The sequence below is a fragment of the Colias croceus genome, chromosome 27 (assembly GCF_905220415.1).
Source record: "Colias croceus chromosome 27, ilColCroc2.1".
Classification (NCBI taxonomy): domain Eukaryota; kingdom Metazoa; phylum Arthropoda; class Insecta; order Lepidoptera; family Pieridae; genus Colias; species Colias croceus.
In genome coordinates this window covers 1,322,086-1,339,796 of record NC_059563.1, presented here as the reverse complement: position 1 = coordinate 1,339,796, position 17,711 = coordinate 1,322,086, and the positions used below count along the sequence as shown (strand labels likewise).

At 34.4% G+C, this 17,711-nt stretch overlaps 3 protein-coding genes across 6 annotated transcripts in view; 2 read left to right on the top strand and 1 right to left on the bottom strand.

Moving 5' to 3' along the window:
* Positions 1 to 2,081, top strand: part of LOC123703702 (GTP cyclohydrolase 1) — a 40,136-nt gene extending 38,055 nt beyond the window's left edge. For all 4 annotated transcript variants that reach the window (XM_045651791.1, XM_045651793.1, XM_045651790.1 and 1 more), the window contains one exon: positions 418 to 2,081. In XM_045651791.1, coding sequence (XP_045507747.1) covers positions 418 to 547 — 130 coding nt within the window. In that variant the 3' untranslated portion in view covers positions 548 to 2,081. The remainder of the gene's footprint in view (positions 1 to 417) is intronic.
* A 4,592-nt stretch (positions 2,082 to 6,673) lies between these two features.
* On the top strand, positions 6,674 to 9,155 carry LOC123703700. Its single transcript, XM_045651787.1, has 2 exons — positions 6,674 to 6,740; positions 8,078 to 9,155. The coding sequence occupies exon 2, from the start codon at positions 8,086 to 8,088 to the stop codon at positions 9,094 to 9,096; it is 1,011 nt and encodes a 336-aa protein (XP_045507743.1). The 5' UTR covers positions 6,674 to 6,740; positions 8,078 to 8,085; the 3' UTR covers positions 9,097 to 9,155.
* Positions 9,156 to 9,951: 796 nt separating this feature from the next.
* Positions 9,952 to 11,116, bottom strand: LOC123703701. The gene has a single exon (XM_045651788.1). It carries the CDS (start codon positions 11,027 to 11,029, stop codon positions 10,022 to 10,024), a length of 1,008 nt encoding a protein of 335 aa, XP_045507744.1. The 5' UTR covers positions 11,030 to 11,116; the 3' UTR covers positions 9,952 to 10,021.
* Between the last annotated feature and the right edge of the window lie 6,595 nt (positions 11,117 to 17,711).

Below are 17,711 nucleotides of genomic sequence, written 5' to 3'. Positions count from 1 at the left end.
ATGCTACTTATACTCAAACATTTATACGAATAGATTGCCTTGAGAAGCTTTCAAATCATGACAATATTATTTACTTGCCATTAAAAGAGCATTAAAATTCTCTGTATAAATACAGAGAAGAGCCGTCAAAAAACTCTAAAGAAGCTCCTCTGACATCATGTTGATTTAAAAATTAAATTTTTAATACACTTTTGTAATCATGTCGGTTTTTAATGCATATTTCACTACCTTAATAGTCATTTGTCACATATAATAAAAGACGATTTTTTCCGTTCTTCTACACCCTGTAACTTTTTCCTACACACAATCAACATGCAAAACCTTATACATTTTTATACATACAGTCAAAAAACATTCCTTTATATCATCATATGCTAAATATCAGGCATATTTACTGACATATCATTTCCCTTCCAGGCACATGTGCATGGTTATGCGCGGCGTACAAAAGATAAACAGCAAGACGGTCACATCGACCATGTTGGGTGTATTCCGCGATGACCCCAAGACCCGTGAGGAGTTCCTCAACCTTGTTCACTCCAAGTGAGCACTTTACAGATCCACAGTAGTTTAGATGGACCGTAACCATAACCGTAAATGGAGTATAACATTAAATGAGCCGTAACCATGAATTTCAATACCGTAACCATGAGTTTCAATGTCGTAACTGGGGATTTAAGTGGGCTATAACCTATTTAAATGATAAAATGGTGCGTCCTTTATAATTATGTGGACGGTAACCATGGATTTAAATGATAAATTCAGAATTAAATAAGAACTTTCGAAGAATTCTGAAAGTTATATAGCTTGTGTATGTGGTTGAGTTAAAAATGATAACATTTTATATGAGCCAATTAAAAAGCTTTCTGAAAAGTAGAATCCTGTGTTTAATATATTGCCCAAAAACACATGTTTCTATTTTTATAACACCAATATAAAATGATATCATTTAACTTTCTGAAAAGATTCTTGAATTTACGGAACGAAAAATAACGAAGATGTATAAATATAATAGTGGTCGGTCATTTAAATCTATCTCAAGTACTGTGGATCTAAAAATCTTTTAATAAAAGGCATTGCATTTGCCTCTAGATCTGCCTTTATTGTTTAGTTATTTACGACTGCCTGAGTTCGTTACTTTTTCAGTAAATGTGTTCCTGTCTGAATTGGTTTTTACTACTTGCTTTTTGTGTCTATTTTCTTTTTAAATAGGTTATAACCTACGTAATCTATTATGTATGGACTTTCTAACTTTTTCTCTTCTTATTTCTGATTTATTTCTTTAGCTTCTTGCGTTAATTTTGTTAAATAAATTCACTGTTTATTCTTTTACCTTTCTGTATTGTTATAACTTCTTTTCTAAATGGTTACGAACGTCCAATTTTAAATTAATATAAGTTTGTTTGTAATCTAGATTAATTTGTTACCGTTATATAATATGATTCTGTTGAAAATGTTATATTTTAAACGGAAACTTTATTATATGTTATACGTAAAAAATGAAATTTAGTAAAATTTATTATAATATTTTTTGTACTATTTACATTCCTAAGAGATAATCGGTCGGTGCCAAGTTGTAAATTTTAAAATGGAGTATTGTGGCAATATCGATTATATTATATACTGCCTTCTATCATTTAGATTAGTTAATTTTGTTGTCTAAGTTACACAGCTTGCTTCGAGCACATTCATGTAATGCTTTCAACTTTCAAGTTTATTTTTACAATATTCTTTAAGATCACTTATTTTCTATCGTAAAGACAATAATTTGAGGTTCATTTTAAAATATTTTGAAAAACACGATTTAACGAATTGCCCAAATCGTGCTTTTCAAATCTGAAAAAGTACAAAGATAAAAAAAAAGAAAAAATCTCCACTCTCGTAAAAATCTCAAGCCGTTAATGGCTGACGCTTGACATTTTTACATATTTTTTATTTTTATTTTTTAAAAATAAAAAAACTATGAGAAACCCATGACGTTGCCTTATAATAAATGAATATACGAATTTTTATATGTTAAATTATATAAAAATGTATAATTGAGATATTTTTTATTTTATAAATAAAGTTTTTTTAAGTTACATTTTGTTTTTATTTCATACGCATATTAAACGTAATACACCTTGACCTAAAATGCAGTAATCAATCAACAACATACATCATATTATAAAACATGTTTTTATCAACATGACAGAAAAAATTATCAATGCTATTGAATCTCTATCAATATCGAGAGATTGAAAGTTTATCATCTATAAAACAACTAGCTTACCGCCCGCGGCTTCGCCCGCTTTCTCTAAAACGATTTGAGATATAAACTATCCTATCTCTCAAGTTGGATTGAACTGCACATGGTGTGCGAATTTTATTATAATCGGTTAAGTGGTTTAGGAGTCCATTGAGGACAAACATTGTGACACGAGATTTATATATATTAAGATTGAACTGATTCGAAAAGTAATTGTGTATATTTTAAACTAAAAAATAGCACACAGCTAGTTCCTTTCCTTACAATAAAAAGGTATTAACAATTATGAGAGATGCTTACGTATTTTTAAAGAAACTTTCATTACCATAAAAAGCACTTTTACCCTTTTTACAAGTGTGATAATATCCATGTACTAATAGCCTAATATCAGTTTTAAATTAATTATTAAGTTCACCAAAAAAGCTTCAGCATACACAGCACACAAACTATTTATTATTTAAACGTTAATATAACCATTTGTTTGTAACTTAACTAGCTTTCCACCCGCAGCTTCGCCCGCGCAGTCAAAGAAAAACCCGCATAGTTCCCGTTCCCGTGGGATTTCCGGGATAAAACCTATCCTATGTCCCGGGGTAAAAAGTAGCCTATGTCCTTTCTCGGGTATCAAAATATCTCTATACCAAATTTCATGCAAATTGGTTCAGTAGTTAAGGCGTGATTGAGTAACAGACAGACAGACAGAGATACTTTCGCATTTATAATCTACAGTCTACACTAATATTATAAAGAGGAAAACTTTGTTTGTTTGTTTGATTGTAATGAATAGGCTGAAAACTAGTATTAGTATATGGATTGATCTGATGAATTTAATTTTTAGTTTTATGGCATTCAAATGCTATAAATGAGAAGAATACATAAAATTTGATTGCGGGTTCGAATCCGGCCTGTAATCGATTTTTTTCCATTGTTTAAAAATTTGCCATGTTTTAGTAATTATAAAAATGAGGACATATTTTTTTGATTCACGTATTTTTTTCATAATTTCATGATAATGTATTTTCTTTACAGAAACGACGATATAAAAAGCCTTCACGGTATAATAGCTGGTGGACCAACAATGTGCCATTCACGACTCTAAACTTAATTTGTCTGGAAGATATAGCTCTTTAGTGATAAGTCTGTAATTATTATACAAAAAAAAAACATAAAATCATGAAAATATTTTTTTATTCAATTCAAAAGAAAATTAATTTAATTTCCTTTTGTATATCTTGCTTTTTATTGAAGTGAAACTTCTTTGTCGGCGTTGGAAAAAAATTTAGTGTTACATTTTTTCGTTACGCGTGACATTTTTCCGTTACGCGCCATCTTTTTCTTATCCCTACGCGTGATTCGACGTATTTCTGTAAAGTTGCATATAGTAAATTATTTTTTGAAAAATAAGGTCATAAAGAAGTGTCACTTCTTACATGTGTCATAAAGAAGTCAAGTACACGCACACATTTTTATTAATTTTAAGAATTACAGTTGCTCGTGGGTCCAATAAAGTATTATGTACATTATTTTGCCTTTCATTAAAAAATATAATATGTACTTATACTGTATTCTGGCGCATAATAATAACTAGTTGAGTTCTACTTTAATTACAAGAGCGAAAAAATAATACGCTCTATTTTCACAGACCACGTTTCAATCAGCAAGAAAACATAACCTTTGTAATTCTTAGCTGGATTCAAACATGTGTTTCTGATGGTACAAAACTGAAATTACCTACCAACATTATCTACCTATCTCTAAAATTCAATTCTAGTTCTCTTTATGAACTACATCTTAATGTATATATATGTTTGTCCTCAATGGACTCCTAAACCACACCATGTGCAGTTCGATTCAACTTGAGAGATAGGATAGTTTTTATGAAAAATAAAACCGGCCAAGTGCGAGTCGGGCTCGCGCACAAAGGGTTCCGTAGCAGCAAATATAATAAACTTATTATGTCAATTTATACACCTTTTCAGTGTAAGCACAATAACTTAACCAAAATTACAGTTAAATCAACCTATCTCAAAAACTATAAGAGATACTTTGATCAAACCAAAAATCGTTGAAAGAGTTAATTAGCATGCATCACCTCTATTTTTTTTAGAATTTTATACCCCGTAGTTATAAAAATAGAGGGGGGGGGACATACTTTTTACGACTTTGAGAGCTGATATCTCAAAAACCGTTCACTTTAAGAAAAATGTTTTTTAGAAAACTTTATATCATTTTAAAAGACCTTTCCATTGATACCCCACACGGGTATGTACATCGAAAAAAAAAATTTCATCCCTCAGTTACATGTATGGGGGGCCCCACCCCCAATTCTTTTTTTTACTATTTAGTGTCATATTTTTGTAGCGGTTCATACAACACATATTCCCATCAAATTTCATCACTGTAGTACTTATAGTTTCCGAGTAAATCGGCTGTGACAGACGGACAGACGGACAGACGGACAGACGGACATGACGAAACTATAAGGGTTCCGTTTTTGCCATTTTGGCTACGGAACCCTAAAAAACGTAAACAGGTACCACGGGCGAAGCCGGGGCGAACCGCTAGTACCTACATACATATAGCATGGTGCTTTGGCATGTCTGTAAGCCACTATGTTCTATAAATAAATAAATAAATTAACAGATCTTAAATTATTATAATACTATACTTAAATTGTTGCTACTTACGCCATCTAAGTATATAAAAATGAAACTTATTATAAAACTATGATTTTAATTGGTTTATGTACGCTTTAATAATAAATAACAAGTTCTTCGTTGATTGTTTCCTCAAAGATTGTTTTTGTCTATTTTCCTCATATCGCATTTAAACAACCAATTTGCAACACTCAAGCGTCGCGGTATACAGCCTTTGTACATAAGACATGAGTTGTGTATGTCTGTGTACCAAACAATACAAATATCCAAAAAAAATCCGAATACGGATACGAAATCAAATACTTGTCTGTTTGCCAGCTATAGACTAAGTAGATGTCCGTCTGCGGCTCTGCCTGCGTTGTCTAAAACCTTCATGAACAACTCTACCTATTAAAAAACCGCCTCAAAATCTGTTTCATCCATACTAATAATATAAATGCGAAAGTAACTCTGTCTGTCTGTCTGTCTGTTACTCAATCACGCCTAAACTACTGAACCAATTTTCATGAAATTTGATATGGAGATATTTTGATACCCGAGAAAGGACATAGGCTACTTTTTATCCCGGGAAAATGACGTAATCCCGGAAATCCCACGGGAACGGGAACTATGCGGGTTTTTCTTTGACTGCGCGGGCGAAGCCGCGGGCGGAAAGCTAGTAGTTTATTAATCTGAGCAAGTCATAGGGACAGGCAGCGGGAAGCGACTTTGTTTTATACTATGTAGTAATAATGAAGCGATGTCATATTATATGCTACATAAATAATAGCTGCTACGAAAAATTTAAAAAGCTTTTTCATTAGTTTTTCAAATTAATTTTTAAGCCTATTTAAAGCATGACCTTGAATATAATAAAAAAATATGAATTGACGCGACAAACGTCGTGCTTAACCACTAGTGAATTAAAGAAACCAATCGAGTTTGCAGTCTCAAATTATTATACAGTAAATCTAGTACAGGAGCCGATCAGAATTTGCTTACACATTTCGTTATATAATTATTTTTATGATAAAAAATTTCTATTGATTGCCTCGAACAGAAGCATGACTGCTTTAGATTTACAGTGATAAATAAAAAAATCTCGTAGATTTTGCATACTAGACAAAAGTGTAAGAATTAAAAAGATTGTTCAATTTATCACATTATTTACATCACCACTGCATAGAATAATATAAGCATTTTCTAGAATTAAAAACTTTGAATATAGGTTATGTGAATCAACCTGTATTTGGATAGTAGATAGTTACATTCCATGCTTGTGTAATTGTATGTACGGGTGTCTGTAAAAATATATTTATATTTTTAGAATTAGATTATATTCAACTGCCACAGATTGAGGCAGTTCAATGAATCTTTCTTGTCTATAACTGCGTTAAAAACAACCGACTTCAAACTTGCACTTGCAAAAATTCCCATAAAATAAAAACTACTGGGCCTATCCGAATAAAATTTTTATGGGATCAATTCGACACCATCCCGCATCGAACAAAAAAAGAATCACGTAAATCGGTTCAGAAACCTCGGAGTAATCGGTGTACATACATAAAAAAAATACCGGCCGAATTGATAACCTCCTCCTTTTTTTGAAGTCGGCTAAAAACAGAAAAAAGAGACAATATTACAAAGAAATCTTCTTATTTTTGTCTGGTGCCCGATCCCAATAATAAAATATTGGACAACCGGGGTTCTGTCCTTTATTATATATAATAATACATCGTTAGCTCCCGTACTATAATTAGTTAAATTCTCCGAATCAAATATAAACAAAGTGATAAGCTTGTATCTGCTATTATTCAAGTTCAAGTGAAGATTAGTCTCATCTCCACACAGTACCGGTAAGTTGTTAATTCCTTAATATTTAATTTTCTTTGATTTTTATGAAACCTTGCATTTAATATTTATAATCAATAACAAGTCAAACAATAATCAACCAATTTTACTGTCCTATTATAGAGGCAATTTTTAATTTACAAATATTTGGATCATTGTTTTTTTAGAAATAGACCTACTCGTAAAACTTAACGTGCCATTATATTATATTCAAGTATGTATAGAATAATAAATAATTTATTTCGTAAAAAATTACAAGTTGGTCAGTAGAAGTTTAGATAAAATATAAGGTTTTTTGTAATAAATAAACAATTATTCATATTTATTTCGAGCATCACTGTAGACATATATAAATACAAGAAAATACATAATATCAATTTAATATTATATCTATATACATTCTAATATTATAAAGCTGAAGAGTTTGTTTTTGTTTGTTAGTTTGAACGCGCTTATCTCAAGTACTACTGTTCCGATTTGAAAAATTATTTCCGTGTTGGATAGCCCATTTATCGAGGAAGGCAATAGGCTATTATAATACATATATACTAACTATATCATTACGCTAAAGCCTGATTCCCACGACATGTTTGCTTCACAAATCCGACCGCGCCACACCACACCACATGCCATGGGAATCGGCGCGCTTGTCGCTCGCCAGTGCTTGCCATACGCACACATGCCGTGGGAACGCTCAGTTCAAATCGCGACGGATGGCGACAAGCGCTTGTCGTCTGCCAATGCTTGTGAAGCAAACATGCCGTGGGAATCAGGCTTTAACCAACAGCAGCGGAGCCACGCGGGTGAAACCTCGAAGCGCAGCTAGTATTACATATATAAAGACTAATTGCAAAGAAATTTCCTACAGCGAGTGTTGTGCAAACAAAATTATCAACAAAATTATCGGTGACTTTTACCCTGTATCCCGGATAGCACAGTTCACGAAATTATTTATCAATCTAAGCTTCTTATCTACAATATATGTGAAAATTAACTTTATGCTCGTTTATAGACATTAATAAATTTTATTTGTTACCTCAGGTTATATTTAAGTCTGTTTTAAAATAAATTCGAATAGAAAACAAATTTGAACAATTATTAGTTATTACTAACGTTAACTATCAATCGTAACTAGTTCCGACTATGTAAACTTCATTATAATTCCTGAAAATATAGTTATTTGGTTTTAGATTTACATAGAGAAATGGGCACGCGTTGAGATATAGCATTTGCCACTAGTTGTATCAGTTCAAAATTCAAATTCAAATTTTATTTGTTTTTTCACATAATAACACATAATTTATAAAATATAGTTGAAAAATAAAAATGTTTTTAATTTCAGATATCACTATGCTGCTAAAAACTTTCGCAGCAATCTTGCTGCTCGGCTTCGTGTCCACCGCGCCAACCAGTGACGAAGAGCATCTCACAATAACAACCCAATACTATGCTGAGTCTCTAGTTGTTTACACAGGAAAACACGACATTGTCAACATTCTTGTACCACTTAATTCATTAAACTTTGACGAAGACGACTCCTCTGAGTCCGACGAATCGAGCGAATCAGAAATCACTGTTTTCTTCGCAGAGGCTGATATAGATGAAAATGGTAAACGTGTAGACCAAGGCTTGTATGTACTGAAAAATGGAACAGCTAGGAAGATTCTAGAAAATGGAAGAGACGCCGCTGCGTCTGGTGACAGCAGCAAAAAGGTTTACTTTGCAGCCAGCGACGGCATTTACGTCTACAATCAAGAAGACCAAACAGCTACCAAATTCGGTTCTATATCTGACAGCATCATTGGTATCGCACAAGAAATTGAAAGCGATGTTTTATACATCCTGACTGAAGATAACAGCGTGTACAAGATCACAGAGGAGGGTAATAAGAAAACCAAAATTGAAGACATCGTGAATGCACAACAAATTGTACTAGACTATTCGAACAATCTGTACTTCTACACCCCTGACAAGAAGGTACATGTATACACCTCTGAAGGCGTTAAAGATGTTACAGGACTTCCCTCAAACCCATCCAAAATTACCCTTATTAAGCCACCAATTCTTCTTGATAATGGAATTCCCGTAGTGGTAGATGCCGCCTCGTACATTATTTATGAGAATGGTACGACAGAAGACTACGGCGTTGATATCAAACCTAACGCTATACCTACTGCGTATGGTATGGAGGCTGCTTTAATCCAGTACTATGGACATAATAAGAAATTATACGAGTACAATATGCTTGCAATAGTATTAAGTTCCATTCTTGAGGAACTTAAAGATTTCTTGGGTGACAAAACTGACAGCATTCAGAGTATCGCCACACAAAAACGAAAGGATCTCCGGAAGAAGGCTTAAGATTATTAAAGTTGCTGTAAATAAAGATGAGCTATGCTTAAAATAAAATATCGTTTGTATATGTTTCTTATTTGAATTCCCATTTTATAATGTTGTAATAAGTAACAGGTCATTTTCTAAAATCTATTTTGCACATCAAAGCCAGTTCCACCACTTCTTGATAAATTCACTAATATTTAAAACTTATTTTATAACATTTATTTCAGGTAACAGACAATAAATTGTACAGACCCATAGAATAAATACCTTATAGACTAGCATACATATAATATTTTATAACTAAAACTATTAAGCACTACACTATACACAATTCACGGCACTGGCAGAGTCATATTGCGCTGAATGGGCTTCGGCTGGGTGTTGCGAAGCCGCCCGCGAAACCGCGCGCCGGAACATGACACCACGGGGCCAGAACTCCACTCCACTTTTAATAGACACCTAAAATAAATTCTGACTGTCTTTGCCCATGTTTCTAAACAGGCTTAATATACAAATACATATATTAATACTAGCTTTCCACCCGCAGCTTCACCCGCGTTTACAAAGAAAAACTCGTTTCCGTAGGAATTCCGGGATTAAACCTATCCTATGTCCTTTCTCGGGTATCAAAATATCTCTATACCAAATTTCATGCAAATTGGTTCAGTAGTTAAGACAGACAGAGTTACTTTCGCATTTATAATATTAGTATGGATTTAAGATGTGGCTACAATGAATTTTTAAATTAGAGATCTGTGGTAATAGACAGAGGTGCGTTTTGTTCAAAGTATTTTTTTTTACATTTTTACTAAAGTTTCTGAATCAATTTCAGTGTTTCAATAATTTTCGGATGTTTTGAAATAAAATAACTAGGTATTCGGTTATATAAATTTTTATTTACATTTACATTTAAATTTTTAATTACGTTATTTAAATCTCAGATTAATTATTCCTTATTCTTATTCTTGATTAGTTTTTCTACAGCAATTCTTATCAAATCGTCACTTTTAATTCTAGCATTGTTCTCACTTTGTATCGCAAGTAAATTGAATTCATAGATTTTCTTGTTGTATCCGTAGTATTGGACAACCGAACCTTCTGGAGCAAAAGCAGTAGGATGGAAATCAGTAGCGAATTCAACTTCAGATGATGTACTGGTTCCGTTTGCGTAAACAATATAGAGTTTTTCGTCAACAAGAATTGGAAGTAAGTCATCAAGGACAATCGGACATTTCGGCAGAAAAAGGCTGGAAGGCTCTTCAGGCAATCCGGCGACTTGTTTAACTCCCTCAGACGTTCGCACATAGAGTTTCTTATCAGTAGTATAGAAGTACAGATTGTCTTCATTATCTATCACAAATTTCTGGGCGTTTTTGACATCTTCGAGTTTCTCCTTTTTGTTTCCATTGTCAGTGACTTTATATACGGTGTTGTCTTCAGTTAAGATGTATAATACATCGGTTTCACTCTCCTTATCGATAGCAATGATATTGTCAGTGATTGAGCCGTACTTTTGAGCAGATTGGTCTTCATCGTTGTAAAGGTACAGACCGTCACTTGCAGCTAAGTAGACTCTTGTATTGTCACCACTTGAAGCAGCCGCATCTCTTCCGTTTTCCAGAATCTTCTTCGCTTTGTTGTTTTTCAATACGTATAAGCCTTGGTAGTTCAGTTTACCGCTTTCGTCAACATCAGCTTCAATAAAGAATACGGTTAAGTTACCCACTATATTGGGATTGGGATGAATTTTAGTTGTTTCTTCCACTATAGAATCAAAGTCGTCGAAATTTAAGGAATTCACAGGAACCACTATCTTAACTATGTCATGTTCGCCAGTGTACTTGACCAATTTTTCTGGGAACTGTTCTTTGTTCACAATGACACGTTTTTTGTTGGAAGGGGCGGCATGAGCCAGCCCGAGTAGCAAAAGCGCGGCAAAAGTTTGTAGCTTCATCGTTTCACCTGAAAATTAGAATAATTTGAATTTAATATGTGTTATACCATATACAGTTGTCCCGGAAATCAAAACGATCTAGACTGAAGAAAATAATGATTTATCGCATCGAGATGTATATGTCGTAGCCATATCGTAGATTTGCTCATTTCACAAAATGGTCGCATTTCATGAAATGATTGAATGCCTATAATTGGCCACATCATGATGTGGTTTGAGCAGATCAATGATAAGAAATCGTTTCTTGATATGGCCAACTAAACGCGCGGTTAACTTCTGGCAAATTATTATAACAAAGTCTAACCTAACATAACCTAACTGTTTTCTATTACAAAGAACGATTCGGTTATGGCACTCGCCGGCCGCTGCCGCGGCACTAACTTGAATGACAATAAACAAATTATTTAAATATTCTGAAATTTTTAAATATTTTATCGACTCCCTATATTTTATACGATCTGGCTAAATGTGGATGACAATATCGTAAAACATTGACGATCGATCTGGTCAAACTATGTTGGCCACATCATGAAATGCGACCATTTCACGAAATGATCAATCATTTCATGAAATGAGCAAATCTACGATATGCCCACGACATATACATGCTGGAAGGTGAAATGTCAATGATAAAGTATTTGATAATATTATTTGTACAGGAGTCAATTGTAAAATGACCTGTGTTTATATTAAAACTAGCTGTACCCGCGACTTCGTCCGCGTGGAATAGTGACTGCATAGTAGTGAGCACTTAACGCACAATTATTGAGTAAACACGTACTTTCATAACAATTACATTATAAGCACTTACAGATTATTTTACAGTTAAGAAATGAAATAAAATAAAAAAGTAAAATTTAGTAATAAACTGAGCTTATGAGTTTAAAAAAAATACGTAGTTACTTATCAAATACGCTCAAACCACATCATGATGTGGTCAATAGACATTCAACCATTTCATGAAATGATCGATCATTTCGGGAAGTTTCTTTTATCTATAGGTACACTTTTCTTCGTTGCGTTGGGGTCTTTTTAATTTTAAATTTAATATCTATTTTAATATTTTTAAACTTCGATTTCTTATTTTCATGTTATATTTTCAAGTGAGCGAGACCGAGCTATCAATTCTACCTCCATATTACATTCCTACATCACATTGATTTTATCATTGCGAAAGTTTGTATGTGTGTTGATATGTCGATGTGTTCATAAGTATGTTTTTCCTTGACATCTTTTAAGTTAAAGTAAAACCGTGCACAATTTGCAAGTAACCACAGTGGAAGAAGCAATGGTGTATTCAGCAATAAAGAAAAAATTGCAAAAGGCCAGGCCTATGTGGCTTTGAGTAGTAAATGGCAGAACCGATTTTGATGTAAACCATGTCTAATTGTATATACCTATATGTACACGTCCTTTTGTTTGATGCTCTATTTGGATTTGGATTATTTATCCCCACTATCACCCCTAAAGTGCCCTATATGTAATAAACGGATGAACTGATTTTGATAAAACATGACTAATTGTAATTCACACGTCATGCCCTTTCATTTGATATGTCACTTGGGTACATTTGACTTAATTCATTTTTTTTTCCTACTTTTATACCTCAGATTCCCCGGAAAGTAATTTTTCCCTTGGGAATTCGTTGTTTTCCTACGGTCAATAGTAACTCATGTCTCAAACTATCTCCTTACCAAATTTCATTTAAATCTGTTAAGTAGTTTAGGCTTAAAAGGGATCGGCCCACCTGAATTTTCCGATGGGAATGCGTCATTTTCCCGGGAAAAAAAGTAGCCTATGTCCTTTCTCGGGTATCAAAATATCTCCATACCAAATTTCATGCAAATTGGTTTAGTAGTTTAGGCGTGATTGAGTAACAGACAGACAGACAGAGTTACTTTCGCATTTATAATAATAGTATAATAGTAAGTATGGATTATGGATTATTGGATGATTATTGAATATTTGGCTACAATGAATTTTTAAAGTAGAGATATGTGGTAATAGTCACAGAAGTATTAAGTGCCTTGTCCAAAGGTTTTTTTTTTACATTTTTACTTTAGTTTCTAAATCAATTTCAGTGTTTCGATAATTTTCGGCTGTTTTGAAATAAGATAACTATTCGGTTATTTAAATTTTTATTTCAATTACGTTATTTGAATCTCAGATTACTTATTCCTTATTCTTATTCTTGAATCGTTTTTCTGCAGCAATTCTTATCAAATCGTCATTTTTAATACCAGCATTGTTCTCACTTTGTATCGCAAGTGAATTGAATTCATAGATTTTCTTGTTATATCCGTAGTATCGGACAACCGAACCTTCTGGAGCGAAAGCAGTAGGATGAAAATCAGGAGCGAATACAACTCCATATGATGTACTGGTTCCGTTTGCGTAAACAATATAAAGTTTATCGTCAAAAAGAATTGGAAGTAAGTCGTCAAAAATAATCGGACATTTCGGCAGAAAAAGGCTGGAAGGCACTTCAGGCAAACCGGCGACTTGTTTGACTCCCTCAGACGTTCGCACATAGAGTTTCTTATCAGTAGTATAGAAGTACAGATTGTCTTCATTATCTACCACAAATTGCTGAGCGTTTTTGACATCTTCGAGTTTCTCCTTTTTGTTTCCATTGTCAGTGACTCTATATACGGTTTTGTCTTCAGTTAAGATGTATAATACATCGGTTTCACTCTCCTTATCGATAGCAATGATATTGTCAGTGATTGAGCCGTACTTTTGAGCAGATTGGTCTTCGTCGTTGTAAAGGTACAGACCGTCACTTGCTGCTAAGTAGACTCTTGTATTGTCACCACTTGAAGCAGCCGCATCTCTTCCGTTTTCCAGAATCTTCTTCGCTTTGTTGTTTTTCAATACGTATAAGCCTTGGTAGTTAAGTTTACCGCTTTCGTCAACATCAGCTTCAATAAAGAATAAGGTTAAGTTACCCACTACATTGGGATTGGGATGAATTTTAGTTGTTTCTTCCAGTATAGAATCAAAGTCGTCGAAATTTAAGGAGTTCACAGGAACCACTATCTTGACTATGTCGTGTTCGCCTGTGTACTTGACCAATTTTTCTAGGAACTGTTCTTTCTTCACAATGTCAAGTTTTTTGTTGGAAGGGGCGGCATGAGCTAGCCCGAATAGCAAAAGCGCGGCAAATATTTGTAACTTCATCGTTTCACCTGAAAATTAGAATAATATGAATTTAATATATGTTATACCATATACAGTTGTCCCTGTAATCAAAATAATCTAGACTGAAGAAAATAATGATTTATCGTATCTCGATGTATATGCCGTGGTCATATCGTAGATTTGCTCATTTCATGAAATGATTGAATGTCTATTAGCCACATCATGATGTGGCCAATTAAACGCGCGGTTTTTTCATGAAATGATCAAAATTATTTGATCATATCGTAAAATAGTTACATTAATTATTGGTAGAGGCGCTGGAAGCGCTGTGTTTATGTGATAAGATGGCGGCCGATGGCGAAAATTTTATTATTCACATTTAAAAACACAGTTCATAATACGATTAATTACATTATGAAGAAAGTCATAGCAAATAATTTACGACGAAGAGGTTCGAGTACTATGGAAACTTCGGATATCTTATATTGAAAAAAAAATATGCGTCTAAAATCCTATAACTATATTTATTTATCCTACGATATTATTATAATTGTTTCTTTTCTAAAAAGCGATTCGCTTCTGGCACTCGCCGGCCGCTGCCGCGGCACTAACTTGAATGACAATAAACAAATTCTTTAAATATTCTGAATTTTTTTAAATATTTTATCAACTCCCTATATTTTATACGATCTGGCTAAATGTGGATGACAAAATCGTAAAACATTGACGATTTAACGATCTGGTCAAACTAAGTTGGCCACATCATGAAATGCGACCATTTCACGAAGTGATCAATCATTTCATGAAATGAGCAAATCTACGATATGGCCACGACATATAGATGCTGGAAGGTGAAATGTCAATGATAAAGTATTTGATAATATTATTTGTACAGGAGTCAATTATAAAATGACCTGTGTTTTTTATTAAAATTTAAAATAACTAGGAATATATCATAGTTATTATTCTTGCAGTGTATTAAAGATAAAGATGGAATGGTTGGAATCCAAATGGTCGCCATACTTATTTTTACATTCAGCTATGAATGTTTTAAAATATTACATTTCAGAAATAATGAAGTTCGGTAATTAAAACTAGGGAAAATAAAAAAAGGATAGAAAAAATGGCACATCTAACTACAACTTGGTAACAATAATCAAAGTTGGTAACTACGCATACGGGAAAATTACAAGAACGTTTGAACGGATTTTAATGGCTTGGAGTTGGTGTTGGTGGTAACTTTCATAAATTGAACTAGTAAACTCAAGAAAAACTTTCTAATAAGCCTCTTTGTAGACGGACACACACACTTTATTTTAAATATATAGATATAATTTTAAAAGATGTGAAATACTAACTGTCTCTTCAGGAAATGTGTATTTTTTGCAAAATGCTTAGTTATATACATGGCTGATAATGTGGTTATCATTATTGTTTATACAATTGACAATTGACGATACCTTCTATGAAATAAGATAGATATTATAGTCAAAGAGCTAAGTTTTTTCATTCATATTTTGCATGGAAAAATGCTGATTTAAAATGCCGCTTACTTGTTACAAATTGCTCTATCATCATGAAATCATTTCCTTTGTTTCTAAACTAATCCAGGAAAACCTTAAAATAGATACATTAATAAATATAATACATATTAAACATGTTTTTTTAGTCATTGAGATATACATAAGGAGACGACACCGCCTAAATTTTTTTTTTCTTTATTGTACAATAGGGGAGCGCTTGGCCACAATCTCGCCTGATGGTAAGCTGAGATGTGGCCTAAGATGGAGCGCGCTTCCCTAAAATGTACCTGATCACTCTCCTCTTGAAGACCTCCAAATTGTACTCGTCGGGGAACACAGATTCAGGAAGCATGTTCCAGTCCCTAGCGGTTCGAATAAAGAATGACGATCCGAACCGCATTGTCCGGGTACATGGAACGTCAACCATGTGGCGATGCCTGGAATCTGTGCGCCTCGACGAACGATGGAAAAATGGGGATGGCGGAATTAGGTCGTGCAATTCCGCAGCGCACTCTCCAAAGTGTATCCGGTAAAAAACCGATAAACTTACCACTCTGCGACGGTGGGCGAGGCTCTGGAGTTTTTTGCACGCCTCTCTATCGCCTCAAGTGTCTCCAGCTGGTATTTGGCAGATCCATCCCAGAGGTGAGAGCAGTATTCCATGCACGAACGGACCTGTGCTTGATAGTGGTTGAGCAACTGTCCCGGGCTGAAATACTGCCTCACCTTTGCCAGTATACCAAGCTTTTTTGAGGCTACTTGGGCTTTTGATTCGATGTATGAACCAAAGTTGAGAGTAGGCGTTAAGGTGATACCAAGAAGCTCGAGGTGGTCAGTTATCGGTACGGATACACTTTGGAAGGACGGAGTTAGGTTGAATGGACTCCGTTTAGCGGTGAATAGACACGCCTGGGTCTTGGTCGCATTGAACTTGACCAGATTGGCCTCGCCCCATTCGGAGACTGCCTGTAAGGACAAGTTCATGCGTTCGACCATCGCCTCCCGTAGAGACTGGATTTGTGCCGTACTGGCTCGCGCGCTGGATGCGTATCTCTCCACAACGGTGCTATCGTCTGCGTACCCATAGATACCGGGTTTCAGCAGATCGTTAATGTGTAGCAGGAATAGTGTTGCGGAGAGAACTGATCCTTGAGGGACCCCGGCATTAATAGCCAATTGGTCGGACGAGCAACCGTCGACGACTACTCGAATCGACCGGTCTCTCAAGAAATCTGAGATCCATGCGCAAAAACCAGTAGGCAGACCGTATGATGGAAGCTTGCCGATAAGACTATCATGCCAGACCCTATCGAAGGCCTTCGAGATATCGAGGGAGACTGCGAGTGCCTCACCATGATTCTCGATGGCCTCACTCCAGATATAGGTGGCACACGCTAGAAGATCCGATTTCGCCGAAATCGGTCCACTGGGGCTACATCACTTATGTTCCGCTCAACATACGCCATATGGCGTAACTGCACGCTCATTTTTTATTTGTTATTTAAAGTGAAACGCATCAAATATGCCTTCGTGTGTGTTACGATATTGCACAAATAATACAAATAATACGGAAAAGTGCAAAGGAATAACTTTCATCGGTAAGTACCTAACTAGATAATAATTTTTAAAACTTAGTTAGAGCAAAAAAATGGCGCACAGATTTTGTTCGTGGTGTATCCTCCATACGTAGTAATATTATCTCAATGTCTTTAGTATTTTTTTTTTTTTTACTTTCGTAAGTGGAGTCAATTGCATGATAACAAGATCGCCTTCATCTTCCATGATCATTCCATCCATCTTTCATTGATCTTGATATGAGAAAAAATACTTTTTGCTAAGAAGGCACACAATAAATACCTATTTATTGTAATAACACACATAAATAATATTGAATTAGTAAATCGCCCCCCTTATTTTGAACAAGACATTGCATTTATCAGCTTATTTATAGTGATTTATTTATGTTATCAAGTCATACCGAGGATATTCAGGAACAACTATCTTTTCAATTTATTCAG

Excerpts from the sequence above, each read along its gene's own strand:
- LOC123703700 (XM_045651787.1), top strand. The coding sequence starts at position 8,086 with ATGCTGCTAAAAACTTTCGCAGCAATCTTGCTGCTCGGCTTCGTGTCC.
- LOC123703701 (XM_045651788.1), bottom strand. The coding sequence starts at position 11,029 with ATGAAGCTACAAACTTTTGCCGCGCTTTTGCTACTCGGGCTGGCTCAT.